Source organism: Prunus mume, linkage group LG3, assembly GCF_029339155.1.
Source record: "Prunus mume cultivar Tortuosa linkage group LG3, ASM2933915v1, whole genome shotgun sequence".
In the NCBI taxonomy this organism is placed as follows: Eukaryota; Viridiplantae; Streptophyta; class Magnoliopsida; order Rosales; family Rosaceae; genus Prunus; species Prunus mume.
The window spans coordinates 22,287,836-22,308,868 of NC_142700.1; the positions used below are offsets into that span (position 1 = coordinate 22,287,836).

Below are 21,033 nucleotides of genomic sequence, written 5' to 3' on the forward strand. Positions count from 1 at the left end.
AGAAAAATTACAGTTAATTGAGCAATTTCAATTAGAAGATGATGAGGATTTAGAATCAATCTATAGTATAGATGATAATTTAAGTGATAATGAAAGTATTTATAGTGTTAATGCCTTAGACTCATAATCAGAATTAGATTACTCTCGTAATTCCGATAGTGAATTAGATGAACATATGTGTATGTTTGAAGAACAAACAGAGCATGAAGAATTTAAATATGTTAATTTAGGATGGCCTCAAGAGTGTAATCAATGTAAGAAAATAATAGTAGAAAAATATTACACTAAGACAATAGTTTATTGTAGACCTTGTTTCAATAATAAATTCAATAGAAATAAATACAGTTGAAATAGATAATCAAAAGAATAATTGCCCAAGTATAGAGAAACAAAAGACTAGTTCATTAATAACAATTAATTGTGAGTTAGAATTGTCAAAAGAAAATAAAATTCAAACAACAGCCATGATAGATACAGGAATCACAAAAAATGTAACAAAAGAAGAACTAGTGCCAGAACAATTTAGGCAGAAATTAGCTAGACCAGTAAGGATCATACAGTTTGACACAAGACCTGTATACTTAACACATTGTATTAATAATATACCAATTAGGATAGAAAGACAGCAGTTTAATTTACCCTTAACCTTTATATCCCCAGTAGGATCATATCCCTTCATCTTAGGATTAAATTTCTTAAAAAGTTTACAAGAAGGATTTTTATATACACCTCCAGACATTACATTTTTTAAGAAGGGTATAACCACAACAGATTAAAGTAATATATTAGAGTCTTACAATAGTATTAACATAGAAGAACAAAATTTTAAACATAACATGGAAGAATTAGAAGAAGTAAGTAAAGAAAAAATAGATGAACAAAATAATCTAGAATATGATAATATAATATTTGATCATAAGTATCCACTTATAGGAAACATAGAACCTCTAGAAATTATGCAAATAGATAGACCAAAAAATTTAGAAGAACTGTTACAATTAGCTGAACAAACTAGAATTATAGGAGAAGATCCCCAATTACATTGGAATAAGAATAAGATATTAGCAAAATTAGACATTATCAATCCAGACTTAACAATTAAAACAGCAGATATGCCTTGTAATTTGTTAGATAAGCAAGAATTTGAACAACAAATGAAAGAACTTTTAAACTTAAAAGTAATTAGACCTTCAAAATCTAGTAGATCAGCAGCCTTTGTAGTTAGAAAACATTCAGAACTTAAGAGAGGTAAAGCTAGAATAGTGTATAATTATAGGAGATTAAATGATAATACTTATGAAGATAGTTATAAATTATCAAATAAAGATGAGCTTATGAATAAAATTCAAGAAAGTAAATATTTAGTAAGTTTGATTGTAAATCAGGATTTTGGCAAATTAGATTAGCAGAAGAATCAATCCATTGGACATCATTTACCTGTCCAGAAGGACATTTTGAATGGCTTGTAATGCCATTTGGGTTAAAAAATGCACCATCGATCTTTCAAAGAAAGATGGACCAAATATTTAAGACGTATGATAATTTTTGTAGTGTATATGTAGATGATATATTAGTTCATAGTAAAAATAAAAATGAACATAGAAAACACTTAGAAATTATTTTGAAAGAATTTATTGATAATGGTATAGTTATAAGTAGAAATAAAGTAGAACTTGAAAAACAAGATATAGAATTCTTAGGTATGTATATTAAGTCAGGAACCATACAATTACAAGAACACATAGCTAAAAAAGTGTTAGAATTTCCAAATAAGTTAGAGGATAAAAAGCAATTACAAGAATTTTTAGGTTTATTAAATTATGCTAGAAGTTTTATCCCTGATTTAGGAAGAAAGATTGCAGCATTACATAGTAAAACCAGTAAAACAGGACAAAAACATTTTAATAGTGAAGATATTAAGTTAGTTCAAAGCATAAAACAAGATATAACCCAACTTAAACCATTAGCATTACCATTAGATAATAATTACAAAATAGTTGAAACAGACGCATCATCAATAGGATGGGCATGAATTTTATATCAAAAGGAACATAAAGAAGAACCAAAATCAGAAGAAAAAGTTTGTAGATATGCATCAGGAAAATTTAATGATATACAGGCTAGACTTCCAACTACTGACTTAGAAATATTAGGAGTAATTAATTCTCTTGAAGCATTTTCATTATTTTTACATAATGAAATATTTACTATTAGAACAGATTGTCAAAATATTGTTTCTCATTATAATAAAATTACTACTAACAAACAAGCAGCCCGAAGATGGGTCAATTTTGTTGATTCTATTACAGGTATTGGATTTAAGCCGATATTTGAGCATATTAAAGGTATGGATAATACTTTAGTAGATATCTTATCTCGTATTATTCATTAACAGGTATGCAGTATTTTGGACCATCATCATCTGGCAGCAAAAATAATGGTACACCATCACTAGGTGGTAATCCATTAAGCATAAGTAATCAAGCACGATAAGTAGTAAATACTTATTTTTATAATGGAATTTCAGTACAAGAAATTAGAAATCCCGCTTTAAAGTATCGTACTCAAGCATCATTAGCAGAAAAACAAAAAGTTCTTTTAGATAACTTTTGAAATATTAGAACTAATACTAAAAGCAGGAGAAGAGGGCATGAAAAGCTTATTAGAGCCCTTGAGCAAGAGTTTTTAGCATATAATTATGATTATAAAATAGCAAAACAACACCTTTCTTTTTTGCAAGAAAAATATGCAAAGCAAAAAAGGGAATATGATACAATAGTTAAGCATTTTAGAATCATTAATTTAAGATGTCAAATTCTACAAGAAGAGGCTAATAAGCCCACCGTAATTGAGCATAATTTACAGAAAAAAGAGGCTAATAAGCCCAACTTACTTGAGCATAATAGTGAATTTTCTCTTGAGCAAAAATCTAAAAATCCCTATTTTCTTCAAACTCTAGCTAGAGAAAGGTATAAGTTTTTACCGGTAGATGTTAAGAGTCACATAATTGAATTAGAATATGAGCAAAATACATCTCTTCAACTATACATTCAATCTTTTCTTTTCAATTTAAAAAGTAATCCACATCCTGGCATCACCATTATTATCAAAAACTGTTCACATTACACTATTTACTTAGCAAGGATTAACATGATTGAATATAGAGAATTGCATTTAGAGCATAAACAAAAAATAATCATAGTTACTCCAGCATTTTTAGCAAAATTTGGTTATCTAGGTCAACTTTATGTTGAAAGTAGTAAGCATTTAGATTCATTCCCCAAAAAATTTAGAGAAATTATAAGTTTTTATCTGCCTCTCTGGAAAAATGTAAAATTAGATTTCACTAGTATACCCCCGAAGTGGTTTAAAGATAGCATTTACCCAGATTTAGCACAACATAGGATTATTATTTCTTTTGATGAATTACTTAGTCCGGGAGAATCAGCACAAACAGGAATGCCTACTAAGCAAGACATCCAACAATACAGAGAAGCAATAATAGTCGAGCAACAGCTATTTAATGATGATCGTCTGACCCTCCTGTACCAGTCCAAATTTATCAAGGTGTATTCAAAATTCACAGCCAGGAGACCAGATGATATATATGAATACAGGATCAGCACTACAGGAGCAAAAGTATTTGACAAAATATATAATCAGATAACAGAGCAAATTGCAGCACAAGATAGTGACAACTCATACTGGAATAGCTTGGGAGATGAAGAGCTACACAACATAGATAACATGATGGATGCATGAAGACCACGTGAAGAATCCATCCAGCATAATAGTCGCCATACAGCCAGTACAAAGCAACATATGAAAAGAAGAAACATTTTGGTTTCATCCGGCTAGCAGAAGCAGAAGGGTTCCCTAGGAAATCTAGATATGAATAAGGGCATTATTGTCCAACCACTTTAATTTTGTCCTTATTTATAAATACTATACCCATTTTGGGTTTATTTATAAGTCTCCCTCAGAATAATTTGCAAGGACTTGTAGTTCAAATGTCATTTAACTTTCTATTTTTAGGTTTTTTTTTAAAATAAAAAATAAAAAAAAATTATAAAAAGATAAGAAAAATATTGAAAATTGCTACAAATTCCTTACAACATTATCCTCGACTATCAAACCCCAAAAATCAATTTTGGCATAGGGAAATTGAAAAATTATGATTAGTGGAAGAGTTCGAGGAAGTTTAATGATCTTCAAGTTAGTGTCTAATTTGATTTGAGAATTTTGTTTAAAATTTTCATATAAGTCAAAGTTGGATTTTAGAGCTTCAAAGATGAAAATGTCACAAGGAGTTTGTAGGAATTTTGTGTGTATTTTTGATTTTTTTGTTCTTCTCATTGAACATTTAGATGCCAACTAAACCAACAAGTTATATATATATATATATATATTCCAATTGAACATCTCACTGCTAAAATGAAATAAGGTTTAGCATCTCTATACAACATGACTTAAAATATTTGGGGAATAACATCTTATAGGAGTATGTGCCTTGTGAGTGGTTTTGTGAATCTGTTTGGCATGTTTTCTGAAAGATTTGTGAAGACCTGTCGCTGTCATGATGGTAGAATATGAATGAATCTGTAAATGGAATGTTGTCATGGGAGGAAGAAAATCTGGTATCCATAATGCAATTTCCTTACACAGGTTACAAGAACAATGGTCAATCAGTTCGGATACATGCACGAACAATACAACAAACCTTCAACCCAAAACAAAGAAAACCAGTTCAATGATGAAAAACATACATGGACAATACATCAAATTTATTGACACAATCAGCCAACTACAAAACGGGATGAGAGCTGGTGGATGCATAAATGTCAAATTCATCCATCAAGGACACGATCGGACTAGATTGTGTGTTCGGCATGCTCTGAGTTGTGTCGTCATTGTTTCCGGGGAAAGAACTGCATCATTACAACACAGAATGAGAACTCACTATGAAAGCACTCATGCGGAAGATTAAAAAAAATATTAATATGCATTTCGGACTAGTTAATCAATGTAGGACAATTGTGTCTATCATGATCAACCGACCTACATTCGATACACCATCGTTTCAATTGGTCCATTGCCTTCTCTTTGCCTTTCACTCTTGCTCGAAGTGGATCCATTAAAGTAACTGTTTGAGAATCGCTGGCCACAGCTTTACCACTTCCTTGTGCGTGCCCAATTTCCTGCCCCATAGACTCTATCTTTTCCTGCACACCCTGTAAAGTTTCTAAGAGTAACTTCCCAGCTTCCTCGGACATTGATGCAGAATCAATTAGAGTAATGGCTAGTTTAGACAAGGTAGATCTCCTCATTAAAACACACCGATCAACGTGATCTTTAATTTTAATGGCATCACGATCAAACACCAACGCAGACTTCGTTCTTTGCATCCACCTTTTTAATAAATACTTATCTGGCAAATATTCGACTTGCTCATGTTTTAGAAAAGCCAATACATGCCTGCATGGAATTCCACAAGATTCCAAGTGTTTGCAACTGCAATAAGCTAGATCAGCGGATACATCATACACAACTTCTTTGACTTTAGAAACCCCGGGTTTTATCCTCTCAGTTACTTTATAAACCCTTTGTCTATCATCCGACGTTGTACATTGAAGAAAACATTTAAGGCTCTTCAATTCTTCCTTTTGAAACTTTTGATACAGCGCCTTTGTATACAAGCCTGCCACCTGGGTTTCCATTGACGTCTCCAAAAGGCTTGCAGGTTTTTCATTACAGTCAACATGGTCGGCATATAACTCCTCATGCCGCTGCTTAGCAAGACCTCGTTCAAATCGTACTACAAAATCCATCAACGAATTCTTTCGTGAAACATATGGCTTGAAGAAAGCATGTGAGCTTTCAGGTTGCTTACTACTCAACATTCCAGCAGAGAAAACATGTTTGACATAGGCTGGAACCCACTTATCACGCAAATCATAAATTGAACTCAACCAAGGATGATCATTTAATCCATTTTCTGTAATCAAGGTAAGCCATTTTGATTCAAATTCTATTGTTGTGTCTATATCCCATATGCAAGCATTTAAATCCGAGAATCTGTCTCTGAGTGTTGGGGGATTTACCTTTTCAGAAAATTTGTTCAAAATATGCCATATGCATAATCTATGATATGTAGTTGGGAGAGCTTGCACAATCGCCTTTGTCATGGCTGCTTCGTGATTCGTAATGATCATTTTGGGTGGTGGACCAGGCATGGCATTCTTAAATTGGTCAAATAACCACACAAAAGATTCGGTGGTTTCTTTACTTAAGAAAGCACATGCAAGGATAATTGTCTGCCCATGATTATTCACCCCTATTAACGGCGCAAATACCAATCCATAACGATTCGTGTTATATGTTGTATCAAACACAATCACATCTCCATAGAATTTATAAGCTCGTCTAGATGTTGAATCTGCCCAAAACAAATTAGTCAGCCTTCCACTAGGATCTGCCTCCATCTTGAAATAAAAAGACTCACTCTTTCTTTTCTCAGCCCCAAAATGCTCACTCAGCAGCTCTACATCATGCTCCAGCAGTTGCGTGCGCATGTTCGTTTCCCAATCGTAGAAATCTTTATTTACACACCCAATATTTTCCATTCCTCCTGCTTGTACCTCAAGATTACTTACTGGTTGATGAGTAGGTGTATTAACTACACCAATTTGGTCAATTTGGAGTGCTTTTCTTGATTCTCTAACATCACGGTGAGATCTCAACAAATGCACCTTATCTGGGGTTGTCAATGAATGGTTGTGTACCTCTTCAAACAACGAAATAGAATACTTGTTGGACTCGTGACACTTCACAACCCCAATCCTAGCCTTGCAATCTTGTCGTACTTTGACTCTGCGTCTTTTCCTTACCCTGCCTTCTGCTTCGGGTCTACAATATGTACCTTGTTTAGAACATACATATTCTTTCCTTTTTATCTCCCCCGTGAGTCTATCCTTTTTACTTGAATGACTGCGTATGCTGAATCCTGCCTTCTCTGCATAATGATTATAGAAATTATAAACATCTTGAAGTGAATCGAACTCTTTCCCAACTTCTGGTATGGACTCAGTATTGAGTTTGGGTATAACACAAATGTCAGCATCCACACCATCACCATCTGCATTGCTACTATCAGTTGAGTCCCACACACATACATTCTCATCCATTCTCCCAACAGATTTCAATATTAACCTGAAAATGACATCAATTTAAAACCACATCAGTCTATTCAAATCCCCTTAATGAGTTGCAAAGTCAAATGAATCATAATACATACTAATTAAACTTAATAAAATATTATGAAACATAGTCCAGACCCGTGACTTTTCTACCTTCAAGCTAGTATCAACCTCTTCTTCCTTTTAAGTATGATTCTCTGGTTTGGGTGCAGGATGGAACCTGTTCTGAAAGCTGCTTCCAGTTCAGTTGCATTGCCGCTACCTCTTGTATTCCAGCACCATTCTTAAAAAACATGAAAAATCCATCATGATTTTGTTCCAGCAAGTTTTATACATAAATGTCATTCATTAATATAACTTGAATGAAATAATACCAATTACCAAGTATTTTATAAATATATGTAAAGACAATCATGCTGAGAATTAGTAGTGCTCAAACATTTGAAATGATTTCCAACATAAAATGAGTGGTTATTGTATAGCTAATTAAATTTGGGCACATATATAAAGCTGCTAAGTATAATAGTGCTCAAACTATAGTAATAATTAAAGCCCTGCCAATCTAGAAGTATATAAGTTCTATATACTCTCTTTCATGCGTCTGTCACACTAAGTTTATCGTCTACTTTTCAAATTCAGCATCATATAGTAAGACCAACATAAAAGATAGTATCTATTACAAATACTTGGTATATACTACCATACATATCCAAAGGAACAACTCATGCATCCCTACAAACTGTACTGCATGTTGTTTTTCCAGAACCTCAATGAGCTTTTGGGCTATAGCACTTGCATACAAAAAAGACCTTTCATCAAGAAGCTTGGACACAATCAACAATAGATTGATCTTCTCCTTCTACACAAGTTTTAGTATATACGGTAAAATACCTTCTTTGTGTTTGGAACCAAACTCAACAATGCAGCGTACTTGCTATTCAACTAGACTGTCTGATGCTTCTCGGTGGCAAAGTGTTTGGTCCCTTTGACATATCTTCCTCTTCAAATAGAACCCATTTCTTTGGAGAACTCCAAACTTCATTACCAAATTGCCTCCCATTTATTAATCCCATTTGGGTAAACCCCTCCTCCCATCCCCTCTCTTGCATCCCCACCACCACTATACTAAACAAAGGCCCATTTCTTGAGCCTCGCAAGCTGTACCCATGTGGGAGGGCAATTCCCTGAGCATCTAGCTAAGCTGAAAACAGTCGTTGCTGCATCCGATCATGAACACCATGAACAAAAATGCACTCATTGGGGCAATTCGTCAAACACCTTGGGGGCACATTTTTAGGCCACATCCCAAAATCAAAGGCTAATGCAAACTACAACTAACGCATCATTAATAATCTCAAATTTGACATAGATGAAATCATTTACCTGTAAATGGAGTTTCAAAACTCAGCCTTCGATGTGGTTGCCGCCAAATCTTAGAAAATAAAAGGTTTCGAGCTCACAAGTTCAATCTCTAACTTGAAATCTAAGCCGTCTACTTTGATCATGTGGCTAATAATGCAGTCCGCATCTACCCAAGGTGCGTAATTTGTGGGGGAAATTTTGTTAATTTCAAGCCATGAGGACATTTTGGTAATTTCATGCCAGAAATACAACCACCACAAGTCTTATACGTATAACTGCTCGTTTCATCTTCTCTTTCCCTCCTCTCTCTCTCTCTCTCTCTCTCTCTCTCTCTGCTCATGGCTTCCAGACTCTCACTCATTTCCATTCCCAATCTTCCAACCCCAGCTAGAACATTCCCAAAACACCCTCAACAAATACCTCTTTTTTCTCTTCCACCTCATAGTTTTCATGTAAATCCCTCCTTCAATTCGAGGACCATTTCGAGCTCTAATGGAGGATCATCGCCAGCACTTCATGCTGTCCGAGAGGAAGTGATCCCATCCACCAGTTCAGATTCCATCAGTGATTCCAAAACTGCCCCTTCCTCCTCTTCCAAGGTCGTTCTCGTCATTGGAGGCACCGGCGGTGTCGGTATTTTCACTTGTTCCTTCTCTCGTTTGTAGCTCTTCATTTGCTTATAGTGCTCTTTATATGTATATATGCATATATTTCTTTTGCTTCTGAATTTGTTTCGAATTCCGTTGAGGGGTTTGTGTAATTGCTGTTTCTTTATGTGGGTTATATAGCAAAATGAGTCTTGTGATTGTGGAAATGCTAGTGAAGTATGTGAACTTAAATCAAACAATTATTCCTCTTTTTGGGATGCAGGTTTGAGTAAATGATACGGTTTTCCTCCAAGGTTTTTAGTTTTGCACATACCCTTTTGTGAATTTTATTGGGTACTTTGTAAATTTTGGTGCTTTGTTAATCTCATTTCAGGTCAGCTGGTAGTGGCTTCGTTGCTCAACCGGAATATTAAGGCACGCCTATTATTGCGTGACCCTGAGAAAGCAACTACGTTGTTTGGTGAACAAGATGAAGAGAAATTGCAGGTACCAATTTCTGTGTAGGTAATTATTCAAGAGATCTCTATCACTCAAATATTTGCTATATTTGTGTTATGTTAAAGCATCGAACCTGACTATAAGTGTTGAGGCCCTATGATTTTATTTATTAAGATGCAAAATTGTGACTGAACTGAGCCCTGGATTTATTAGAGGTGAGAAGGTGTCATTTGACATCTGGATTTATATTCTCAGCAATGTCTTCTTTCAGCTTAGTTTTAGAGCATAAATACGTTCTCTTTTTTTAAAACTTGTTTCCTTTCCTGAGGAGTGGGTATCATAGCTCTATAAAAACTTGATAGGTCTTCAAAGGAGACACTCGGAATGCAGACGATCTAGATCCATCTATTTTTGAGGTTTGCGCTTTTACTTTAGTTATGTATACTTTTTTTCCTATTTTCTGTATTGATAATGGGTCAAGGGTTAATGATTTCTGAATGAGTAATTTTAAAATGTCTTCTCTTTTAGGGAGTCACACATGTGATTTGCTGCACAGGAACTACGGCTTTTCCTTCGAAGCGGTGGGAAGGGGATAATACACCAGAAAGAGTTGGTTAGAGTTCTATTTTGAAATCTTAGCTTTATGAGTGAGCAAGTACCTGCATCTAAGGCATATGCATCATTTATTTTCTGTTTGGATGCATGCTGAAAAACAGATTACATCTGGATAGATTAAATAGATGAGCTATACATGAACACGCACACAACCAAAGATTGCCTGCTCATCTATACATATGCTTTCCGCGCATTTGACTTATAAATTTTTTAATGAAGATTGGGAGGGCGTGAGAAATCTTGTATCTGTACTGCCTTCTTCGCTGCAGAGAGTTGTTCTTGTATCATCAGTAGGTGTAACCAAGTTCAATGAACTGCCTTGGAGGTAAGACAACTTATTTATGGATGTTGAGTTATAAAAGCAGTGCCTTTCTTTTGGTTGAGTGAGCACTGGCAAGAAACTATGTTTAATGATTTAATTAATATTAGGGGCCCTTAAATATTGTGTAGTTGGTTCTGAAATTTTCATAATTTCATAAGATCCCAGCAAGGAAACTCTTGTAAACGAAACTTATTAGTTGAAGTTCTCAAGCATAGAAACAAAGAAGATTATTTTCCTCAGTGCAGAGAAATTTCGAAAATAGTTGTGATATTTTGAGACCATAATGGTAAACCAAAGACTGATATAACATTTATTGGGATGAATATTCCTAGCATAAGAAAATTTAAACTTTTTTCTTAGATTAACCTTATTGGATCTATTATCTAGAACATTTATAGGATTAGGGTTAAACCTTACACATAAGGAATAGGTTTGGTTATCAATTGAGAGAAGCCCCACATGCACAATGTATGGGTTGCACATCCACCTATAGGCCTGCATTCTCCAAGCATGCCTTTGCACCAATGGCTCCTCCGATGAGTCAAACAATACCTCCATGCTATTACGGCTCCAAAAAGGTTTTTGGTTATGCCACCAGTCTCCACAAACTGATGCACACAAAAGGATCACTAGGTTTATCTTGTCTAGACTTCCAAAGTGAGCTCCTCGCTGATTTCCTTTAAGAAAGTATCTTCACAAGGAGAAGATGAAGAGAGCAAAGTGTGGCCTCAATTTGGCGGATAAGGTTGCTAACTTTACCCTTCTTCATGCCATTTTATTTGTAATGGAATGGAGGAAGGGACTGCAACTGTCCCTTCCTTATAGGAGACACGCTAGTTGTAGGGATAAGGAAAGTATCCAATGGCTTGATTCTGGTTCTAGGCACTTTACAGGCTTATGCAGCGCATGTAGCTCATACAATCACGTGGGTACCTCGAATTCATGTATTGGGTAAATACATGGTCGTTCGGTGATTAACAATGGTTCAATGTAATATACCAACAAAATAATAATAATTATAATAAAAATAGTTCAGCATATGCATGGGTTCATTGTATGGCACAAAGCAATGCATTACATTTAATAGGCAGTCTCATAGACCTCCACATAAGGCTTGTGAACCCTTCTTTTGAGCCATGAATAAATTTACAGAAAATTTCAGCGAAGCTTATGTATTTCTCTAGGACTGTGGTGCAACCCATCCTAGGTGCAATGCCCAGAGACCTACAGGGTGGTGCTAGTAGCTTCTATACCTTACCTACTTACAATTTGCAGCAATCAAAGGCCAAAATTCCTGTCCTACATCATGAGAGAGAGAGAGAGAGAGAGAGAGAGAGAGAGAGAGAGAGAGACTTAAAAGACAATATTGTTCTTTTACAAAATGGTGCTCAGAGCAATTAAAAATTATTTCTTAGTCATAGTGCAGATGCAATATTGTGCCTGTGCTGTTCTTCAGGATTAATGTAGGGGTTTTTATATCTCTTATCGTTATGGCTTTGAACAGTTTGAAAGTGTCATGTAAGCTTAATTCTGAACTAAACCATCTTGTACATCCAACTAGTTCACAATGAAGTGGTTTTTCAATCTTCTATTTCTTTCTCACATGGATTAATTATTTAAATTCTTTTATTTCTGTAGCATTATGAACCTTTTTGGTGTTCTCAAATATAAGAAAATGGGGGAGGATATTCTTCGTAATTCTGGTCTATCATTTACAATAATCAGGTTTGTGTAAATTGGTTATGTAACTTTTTTTATTACTGAGAAACCAAAAAACTATCATAGTAATTATGGCAGGCTTCCGCTTAGAGAAAAGCAGCTTTATATCCCTAAAATTGTTGCTTATATCGTATTTATACTTTCTGCTTTGCAGACCTGGTAGATTGACAGATGGACCTTACACATCATATGATCTTAATACATTGCTGAAAGCTACAGCTGGCCAACGCCGTGCAGTCCTAATAGGTCAAGGTACACTATCAATTTTCAACGAGCATTGCATAGATAGATTGCAGGTTCAGTTCTTAAGGCTCAATTATAGGTCCTATGGTCTTATACCAAAAATTTTGTCTTAGCACTGCAAAATCTTAAGACAAACGGATGAAGGCTGCTCTGTAAATTGAGCTAATGGAACTAAATCACTAGCTAACGATCACTACCTTAACATGGCCAACTGGTACAAAAGCTGCTTTGGCTGGAAAGAAAATTGCTAACATTGTTTTAGCATGAACCACGAAGAGAGTGGGAGGAGGAGGGGTTGGGTTGAATGTTGGAAACCGCTATTTTAAAACATTAGAGTAGGGGCGATGGGCAATTATGAGTAGTATTACTTTGTTTGCTTATTTCATCAAATGTTACCTTTAGGGGGTTTATACCACTGACTTGCTATTCAAAACAGTTTATTCAGTTATTGGTGTCTTTAATGTCGAAATAAGAAAAGGGAATACAAGGTTCCATGATACTTTAGGATGGGCGTTGTTCATAAGTTTTCATATACCTTCACATGAATGTTGCTGCTGTTTAGATTTGTTTGCCCCAGGCTCTCTGAAACTTAATATAATCGATGCTCCCTTAGTAGGTGAACCTGGTTCTGAGAACATTGCTCAAAAGCTAGTAACTAATTTCGCATCAAGTCGCACATTGAACCTTAAATTTGTGGGAAGGCTTAATTTAGTTGAGTTGAATATATGGAGATTTAAATAAATAATTGTTGAATGAATTTTCCACAAGATACCAATATATTAGATTTTCTTGTCGTACATGCAAATTCTTCTGGTTTAGGCAGGGATCATCTTGTCTGTGTACATGATTTTGGGATGTGGCGTTAACTAAATTCCTTCCTATCTTATGTCTTTATCTTAATGGGTTTAATCATTTATGGGATCCAGGAGATAAACTAGTTGGAGAGGTTAGCAGACTCGTTGTTGCTGAAGCTTGCATACAGGCATTGGACATAGAATGTACTGAAGGAAAAACTTTTGAAGTTAACTCAGTTGAGGTAATTTTCCGGATATGATTGCAGTCTTGCAGAATATAGAGGGGTATACGTACAATGTATGTCTGGCCTTGCTTTTCAACGTCCCTTGGCATTTGAACTCAGAATTCAGTCTTTACTTATATTGATGTTTGGGAATGAACTTGAATTTATAGAGATGAAGGGAAGTTGGACAATTTGCTTGGTTGCCTTTATTATTTCCTCTCTTTCCTTTTCTCCTTGGTTTAGAGAAGTACACTGCTTTTGACCCCTTACCATTTGGAACACATTTGATATCGTTGCATAGTTCATTGGAGACCTAGGGGCATGTGATATAGAGAAAACAAGGAGGCCAGTGTTTATGTTAGACCCTTGTATGAATTAATTCCAATTAACCCTACCATATTCTGATGCTTTGAAGAAGTTCTTTCCAGTAGTAAAATCTAGTACTGTGCAGGGAGAAGGTCCAGGAAGCGATCAGCAAAAGTGGAGGGAATTATTCAAAGCTGCCCAAGCTCAATAACTGTACTCTGCTTCTAATTCATGCATGTATACTATGAATTGCTTGAAAACAAGAAATATAAGCAATGATCTGTCTGTCTATATATTGTAAATAATCACTATGTAATATTTCAATTTAGATCTGTAAATTTTGTCTAATGTCCTTCACTTTTTTTTTTACAGTTATGAATGCTCATTTCAACCTGTAAAAGCGATCGTATTTCCCAAATGTTGAACATTGAAAAGTAGTATATATTGTGGCTTTTATCTGAGTTCTTTGGTACCATTTCTTTGCAAGTTTTTGTTTTTGGCTTCGCCTTCAAGGCACAGTTCAGTTATTCTTATATGAATGACAGAATATGATTGAACTGCACAAAGTAAAACTGGCCCAACCTTGTCACTAAAATAATTGAACTGCACAACACAGAGTCCAATTAGCGTTTTCTGTTTTAGCAAAAGTAATTACTATATACACATCTGGATTCCAAAAGAAGAGAGGAAAAACATCCACATAGGGAAAACAAGTGCAACAGATTGGAACACAAAACTGCAATCTAATTTTCAAAACTGTTACTAATAAATTCTCCTTTCCTATCCCAAGGGCGACTTTCAAAAGACTTTCCAATTATACTGCGACTCTGATTTATAGTCCCGTCCTCGCAGCAGTACTCAGGAAAGTAATCCAGGAAGCTTTTGCTTCCTAGTTCATCAATTCCGTTAAAGAGGAAGTTCGCCAGCAAGTCCTAGAGATTATTTTAAGTCAGAAACTGCACTCATGTAACAAAATCAAACTCATCAATGTCCAATACCTTTGCTTGTGTCTCCCCAATCAACTTCTTTAGTAGTCCATGCCCAGGATCCTAATGTCACATGTTGTCTCAACAAAATAAGTCACAAAAACAGATGATAGGGGATTAAGCTGTAAAAGTCAAAGGCAATCAAGAGAGCCACCATAACTATCATTTGATATCCAAAAATTTCTTTTTAAAAAAAAATTTCTATTATAATTTAACTTATTAGGTAGATTTTTATTTTATTTTTTTTTATTTTTTGGGTACAACTTGTTTGGTATAATTGAAAATACTGAATTTCCCTGAATTCAACAACAGTTCTGTTCTGAAGGCCCTATAAGTGAGACTGAACAGCTTTCAGAACAAAATGCACTGGTCTATTATTTTATTCTTCATACTCTTATGATACTTTCAGTGATGCATCTAAAACATTCGAAGAAAATAATTGCTTTCCTTTTCTTTGTTCTTTTAACTTAAAACACGGAATTTTTAGATTTGAGAGTGAGTAAACCAAAGACATGAACTATGACTTCCCAAAAAATCCATTCCAAGGTCCTAATATGAATCACAAGGAATCCATACATAAGAAAGGATTCATGAAACAATAAACCTGGCAAAGAGCATTAATCACCTTCTCTGCTCTCCATGTTAGATATCTATGTTGTGCTTCACGGTTACACATAATTTTAGAGGCATTTGTCTCCACTACTGCTTGGTCCATCAGCTCAAGCCATGCCTGCAGGAGCAAGAGGAAGTTCTAACACATGACAACTTGGAATTCTACAGTTTAATTGATATAGGAAGTACCATATAAATGTTGATATTCAATTCCACTTAGCAGCATAGAAAATATCATAAACTAAAATTTTGGGACATAAAATCCATCAAACTTATACCTTGTAATAATCCAGGAATGCAGAATATAAAACATCATATTTGTAGGAGCTTGACGTAAATCTTGTCCATATCACAATTGGGGAAAAAAATTTTAAAGACTCGCCAGTAAGCTTTCCTCCCCAGGGTAAAAGCTGCATGAAATCTGTGTTCAGTCACGATGCCATATCTTTTAGAAAGGATTTGGAAATAACCACGGGATCAGCATTTACATTATATGTTCTAGTTCAAATCATTCTATTTACCTCAGCATATTTAAGGCCAAGAGGTATTAGGCCTTTATAGTATTTTTCTTTGTAATCTCTTTGACTGATGACATCATGCAAGGGATTGAGGTCCCTATAAATGATCAATTACGGGTAAGCTCCAAATTTAAAGTATTCAATATTTATACATGATACCAAAACGGCTTCAGAGAGAAAAATATAGTTATGATGTACTAAAATTATCAATTTGAGAAGATAAACATACTATAAGTGTCATTCGGCATCAAAAGAGAGTAAATGGTGGAGTTTCTAGATCCACCACACCCAACATGAACAAAATAAGACAAACAATTTATCAATGTATCACAACAGAAAGTTGGACTTCTTTTCTATAAATAGATGTACTAAAGTTTGAGCTAATTTATAGCAATAATATGTATATGGTTAGCCAGATGTTGCAAAAGCATTGAATAGTAAAGTATAACATCATGTCAGCATTACCTACTCATGTACAATGGGAATTACTTTTCATTTTTCTATTGAGTTTTACTACATATTTTTAGAACAGTAACTTGGTTGGGATATTTCTCAGTTGAGGGAAGACAACACTATCAGTAATGATGTTTAAGATTAACGTAATGATATTGTCATAAAAGAATTGTAGTCCTATGATTACTTTTAAACAATTAATAAATAAGAGCTTACAGAACAACTATGTTCGTATTTGCACTGCTGAAGAAGTTGGCACAAAATATGGGCATATCAAATTCTGGTTGTGGGAAGACAGCAAAATCCAAAACCTGCACATGATTTATGATACAACAGTTATTGGCAGTGCAAAGTGTGAATTGTGTTATAGATCATAACAAAATATACAATATATGCAAATGCTTTGAGGAAGGCCTGTCAATCGAGGTTTCCAAACCTAATCTCATCAAGCCTACAGATTCTCAGGCCATGACCAAGATCTTACTAATTCTCAGATTATCTCCTAGCAGCTTCAGCTTTTAAATTCATTTGTTTTTTTCTTCTTTGGTCTGATATATTCATTGGTTATTTATCAATTATTATAGTATTAGAGCAAAATATCATGTTATCAATTATTCATTGGTTACTTTTAATTCATAACCCATGTAATGTGTATGTTGAAACTTGAAATCGATAATTTCACCATCTCCTAACTAGTTATCAGTTGGAACAAATAACTAAACCTTCAGGAGACATACTTTCTACTAGCCTAACTTCCAATGTTTTCTCTTATTGTTTTTGTGATATCAGATATTTGAGCAAAGATTATGGGGATACCAATTGAAATTACATTTATATTGTTTTTTTTTCCCTACTAGAATAGTAATATGTGAACTGTTACTAACAGGTAAAACAAAAATAAATAAAAGGAAAAATAATCACATGAAAAATCTGGACCTTTGAGACAGAAAATTTCAATAACAATATGGCTTCAACTCAGTTTACGGTTCACTTTCTAATTCTAATTGCTAAACAAAATCATGTGATACTCTAGTACCTTCACAGCGTCGAGAGTGAGAAATATTCTCGCATGACAAGGTAAATTTAATGCTGAAACTAGTCAGTAACCAAATTACCGTAGATAAAAACCAATCAGCCTCTTGTCAAGAAAATGAGTATGAATGGGGCTACAACACATTGCACACACAACAATTTTGAAGAATATATGTATACTGATGATTTCCAACTGAACTGTAAGAGATTTCATCCATCAATTTAACAAGCAACCCCCAAATGAACTATCTTTATTTTAATATGCAGGTGACATACACTTTGAAAATATAACAATGGTGGAGTACTAGGTAGTTGACATCATTGCAGCAGTATTATAGCAATAGCAAATAAAACAAAACAAAATTATTAAATCAAATGGAGCCACTGTGAGCTCTTCTATAGCTCACAATATAGGGGAAACAAAGTGACATATTACAGCATGATACCTGCATTGTTTGACTCTCAATGCAAAGGCTACGTAGAAGCCTAACTTTAGTAGCTTCGAATGACAACATTTCAATCTCTGATTTCCCATCCATTGAGATCCTAGAATTATATCTTTCCTGATGACACACAATGGAATGCTAGTCATGAATAGCAGAAATACTAAACATTATGACTGGTAATAATCATTGGTGAAATATTCATAATAATATACTATCACAGCATCAAAGAGTTCTCAAAAATGAAAAAGTTAAATAGTTCAAGAAATGGCCAACATGAAATTGCAAACCTTTTGAAAGCTAATCTAGTCCAAATAATGCATAAGAAAAAGCTGAATAAGTTCAATACAATTGAATTCTATTCTTGGTGAATTGCATCTACAATCAATGTTCCATCAGCTAACATGTCAATGTCATGATCTGAGGATACAATTCTATTTTTGACAGGATTTGGATAACCGAATACTACGGTGCTTTCAGCCAACTATGTTCACACTGTGAAAGATAGAGAAGCGTACCAAGAAAGCGCATGCTTAAGCATAATTTTTTTTATTATGAAACAGAACTTATTAATAAAAACAATAAAACACAGTACAAATACTCGGTGATTTTTGGAAATGTTGAGAAAAAAAATCAACCACCAATCAGGACGAGCCACATAGAGCCAAAATAGTCCTCTAGTTCAACTATAGGACTGAATGACCTGACCACCTACCCAAGCACCCTAGACAATGCCTCTCACCTTGGTCGAGGATGATCACCTTGGGTGTCGCCAAAAGGAAAAGATGGTAGCTTGACCTGAGGTCCCTCTTGATTTGAGCACTCGCAATGCTCACATCTTAGGTCCCAAATACTAGCTCAACCTGAGTACTCAGGCCTAGCACTAGCTGTATGCCTGAGGTCCCAAGCCCCTTCTGGCCCTTCAATCATAGATCAGACTCAAAGAAGAGATCCCAGAAACCTCAGAAAGGATCATCAGTTATGTGACTTGACACCCAATGGAAGGACTGAAAGCAGCTTCCAAACCAGACGCGCAAATTTGGAGATTGTAGTTTGAAAGATTTGAACTCAACATCTTCCGACCACGAAAGCTATGTTGCTTTACCACTACTTCTAAAAACTTAAGCTATTAGAATCGGGGCCAAGAGATATTTTATATTCTAATACCAACCATTCCTTTTCTCCCATATATGGTGAACAATCCGGTTAAATTAAGCACTTGTATTGGTGATGTATAACGATAATGATTATAAGGAATGACTTGGCACTCCACACCATTGGCAATCAGCAGCAGCCAACATAGTAAGCTCAGTTAAAATATGGGAGGAAGCTGCTCGATTAAGTTCATTTATGACTTCCAAGCAAAGTCTGAAGTGTTTAGTAGTATTTTTCATATATTAGTTTCCTATAAGTGCATTTACTGATCTTCATACCATAAGTTCCCCATCTGCTTCTTCTCACGGATTAAGTCATCAGTTAATAGGAACAACACCCACGAAATAATTTGATTATTGTACCAGAAAAGCATCAATTTATCTTCACATGCACAAATTAACGCACACAAATAGAAAAGAACAAGACCGAATAATTTTTCAGATGGCGATCCAGCAGCAAACATCTTGTATTTTCAACAAACAGCTGAGCAGCAAAACCAGCATTTAGTAACTTGGAAATTTTAAAAAAGAAAAGAAAAAAAAAGATTTACTCATCCAAGTTTTTCAGTACCAAAAGGAACAATTCAAATCAAACCAATCTAAGAAGAAGAACCCATATCAGTTTTAGGAGAGTACATACCTGCAAGGGAGAAGGTGCCAAATGGGTGTGGCGTTTGGTTTCATCCAAAGCAAAGTTAATGAATTTTTTGTAAGAAATTGCAGAGAGTTGGACAATGGGCATCTGCTGCTTCCTACTGCTACTGCAAATGCTACTAAATAATGCAGTTCTGATTAATGGTAAAGGTCTTTTGGGTATGCAAAAGCTTAAAGAAGAAGAACATTCCATTGAAGAGAATGAAAAACTTGCACTGAAGCATCCACCAACAGCAACATAATAAACCCCTCCTTGGGGGGGTTTTAAGTTTTCCTATTCCCTTCTTTTTCTTTAAAGTTTTTTATTTATTTTTTTGTGCTGCTAAAGATAGTGAGGTTGTTTCTCAATCTCTGCTGGGTTCAACTTTATCCAGTCACCGCTATAGCATTTGCTCAATGCGTTAGAGCCATGAGAGCAGAAAATATACTGAGAGACCCACCATGTATGTTGTGTCCCTTTCAATAATTAGGCCTACGTTTGCCTCATTCGAACCGTACATAAGAGCAACTCCATCCATTCGCCTGTGAGCAGCCACTATTCACGTGAATAGTGGTTGCAAATCAATTTTGTGTTTCACATTGCTAGCTAAGGGCAATTACTATTCATTTTTTTGTTTTATTCACAATTTTATTTACCTTAATAATTAATGTGGATAATATTTTCGGATAAGATTTACGGGTTCCTACGTGTCAAGACTATTCATAATCGGATAAAATTTCGGGATAAGATTTTTTGGTTCAAATTTCGGATGAATTTCAAAATTCAAATTTCAGATAAATTTTTGGGTTCAAATTTCGAATGAATTTCAAAATTCAAATTTCGGATGAATTTCAAAATTAAATTTCAGATACATTTGGGTTCAAATTTGGATGAATTTCAAAATTCAAATTTCAGATAAAATTGGGTTCAAATTTCGGATGAATTTCAAATTTCAGATAAGATTTTCATCCAATCAAATCAAGCCACGTGGCATCTTTATCTTGCCAAATTTTTCTATAAAACCAAAGGCTCACCTCATACCTCTCACACCACATCTTTCAATATTTTCATTTCTTAGAGTTTAGAATTCATACTCCATTCATTCTCAATGGAAGAATATAGGAGATGCTTGGAGAGGCATGAGAGAGAAAGAAAGGAGAGAAACCGTAGAGCCGATGAAATCAATGAGTTGCAGAGGCAAGTTGATGAACAAGTTCTCATAGCAGTGGCAATGGAAGAGGAAGAGAACCAAGGTCGCCGCCGTGGTTCACAAGTCGGCCGTCGCCGGAATGTGGACAGACATAGGCATTCTCGGGGTAAGAATCTTTTGGAAGATTATTTTATCCCAACTGCTTTGTACTCTGATGTTGATTT

General features: G+C 34.9%; 3 protein-coding genes across 8 annotated transcripts; 1 reads left to right on the plus strand and 2 right to left on the minus strand.

Moving 5' to 3' along the window:
* Window positions 1-4,619: 4,619 nt before the first annotated feature.
* LOC107880743 (protein FAR1-RELATED SEQUENCE 5-like) lies at window positions 4,620-8,875 on the minus strand. 4 transcript variants are annotated; one of them, XM_089048328.1, is made up of 5 exons: window positions 8,580-8,875; window positions 8,088-8,413; window positions 7,350-7,479; window positions 5,063-7,209; window positions 4,620-4,928 (listed from the first exon to the last, which is right to left on the minus strand). In XM_089048328.1, the coding sequence occupies exons 4-5, from the start codon at window positions 7,182-7,184 to the stop codon at window positions 4,855-4,857; spliced, it is 2,196 nt and encodes a 731-aa protein (XP_088904454.1). In that variant the 5' UTR covers window positions 7,185-7,209; window positions 7,350-7,479; window positions 8,088-8,413; window positions 8,580-8,875; the 3' UTR covers window positions 4,620-4,854. The 4 variants fall into 4 exon arrangements, with proteins under 4 accessions (XP_088904454.1, XP_088904452.1, XP_088904453.1 ...); XM_089048326.1 differs by having other exon boundaries at window positions 5,059-7,209; XM_089048327.1 differs by lacking the exon at window positions 8,088-8,413 and having other exon boundaries at window positions 5,059-7,209; window positions 8,580-8,736.
* Window positions 8,876-14,288, plus strand: LOC103326786 (NAD(P)-binding Rossmann-fold superfamily protein). Of its 2 annotated transcripts, XM_008229025.3 has the most exons (9): window positions 8,877-9,191; window positions 9,540-9,652; window positions 9,967-10,020; window positions 10,133-10,217; window positions 10,439-10,544; window positions 12,180-12,266; window positions 12,415-12,512; window positions 13,430-13,539; window positions 13,973-14,288. In XM_008229025.3, exons 1-9 carry the CDS (start codon window positions 8,897-8,899, stop codon window positions 14,036-14,038), a joined length of 1,014 nt encoding a protein of 337 aa, XP_008227247.2. In that variant the 5' UTR covers window positions 8,877-8,896; the 3' UTR covers window positions 14,039-14,288. The 2 variants fall into 2 exon arrangements, with proteins under 2 accessions (XP_008227248.2, XP_008227247.2); XM_008229026.3 differs by lacking the exon at window positions 12,180-12,266 and having other exon boundaries at window positions 8,876-9,191.
* A 91-nt stretch (window positions 14,289-14,379) lies between these two features.
* Window positions 14,380-20,058, minus strand: HY2 (phytochromobilin:ferredoxin oxidoreductase, chloroplast / phytochromobilin synthase (HY2)). Of its 2 annotated transcripts, XM_089048329.1 has the most exons (9): window positions 19,666-20,058; window positions 19,453-19,509; window positions 17,875-17,991; window positions 16,613-16,707; window positions 15,947-16,040; window positions 15,704-15,835; window positions 15,439-15,543; window positions 14,826-14,876; window positions 14,380-14,759 (listed from the first exon to the last, which is right to left on the minus strand). In XM_089048329.1, exons 1-9 carry the CDS (start codon window positions 19,870-19,872, stop codon window positions 14,571-14,573), a joined length of 1,047 nt encoding a protein of 348 aa, XP_088904455.1. In that variant the 5' UTR covers window positions 19,873-20,058; the 3' UTR covers window positions 14,380-14,570. The 2 variants fall into 2 exon arrangements, with proteins under 2 accessions (XP_088904455.1, XP_008227246.2); XM_008229024.3 differs by lacking the exon at window positions 19,453-19,509 and having other exon boundaries at window positions 19,666-20,055.
* Between the last annotated feature and the right edge of the window lie 975 nt (window positions 20,059-21,033).

Bases quoted from the DNA above. Each gene is read 5' to 3' on its own strand.
- LOC107880743 (XM_089048326.1), bottom strand. From the start codon at position 7,184: ATGGATGAGAATGTATGTGTGTGGGACTCAACTGATAGTAGCAATGCA. The intron at 4,929-5,058 runs GTCGGTTGATCA...GTAATGATGCAG, and splicing joins CGATGGTGTATCGAATGTAG to TTCTTTCCCCGGAAACAATG.
- LOC103326786 (XM_008229025.3), top strand. From the start codon at position 8,897: ATGGCTTCCAGACTCTCACTCATTTCCATTCCCAATCTTCCAACCCCA. The intron at 9,653-9,966 runs GTACCAATTTCT...AAAACTTGATAG, and splicing joins AAGATGAAGAGAAATTGCAG to GTCTTCAAAGGAGACACTCG. The intron at 10,545-12,179 runs GTAAGACAACTT...TTATTTCTGTAG, and splicing joins TTCAATGAACTGCCTTGGAG to CATTATGAACCTTTTTGGTG.
- HY2 (XM_089048329.1), bottom strand. From the start codon at position 19,872: ATGGAATGTTCTTCTTCTTTAAGCTTTTGCATACCCAAAAGACCTTTA. The intron at 15,544-15,703 runs GTATAAGTTTGA...TTGCTCCTGCAG, and splicing joins CATTCCTGGATTATTACAAG to GCATGGCTTGAGCTGATGGA. The intron at 14,760-14,825 runs GTATTGGACATT...AATAATCTCTAG, and splicing joins TTGGGGAGACACAAGCAAAG to GACTTGCTGGCGAACTTCCT.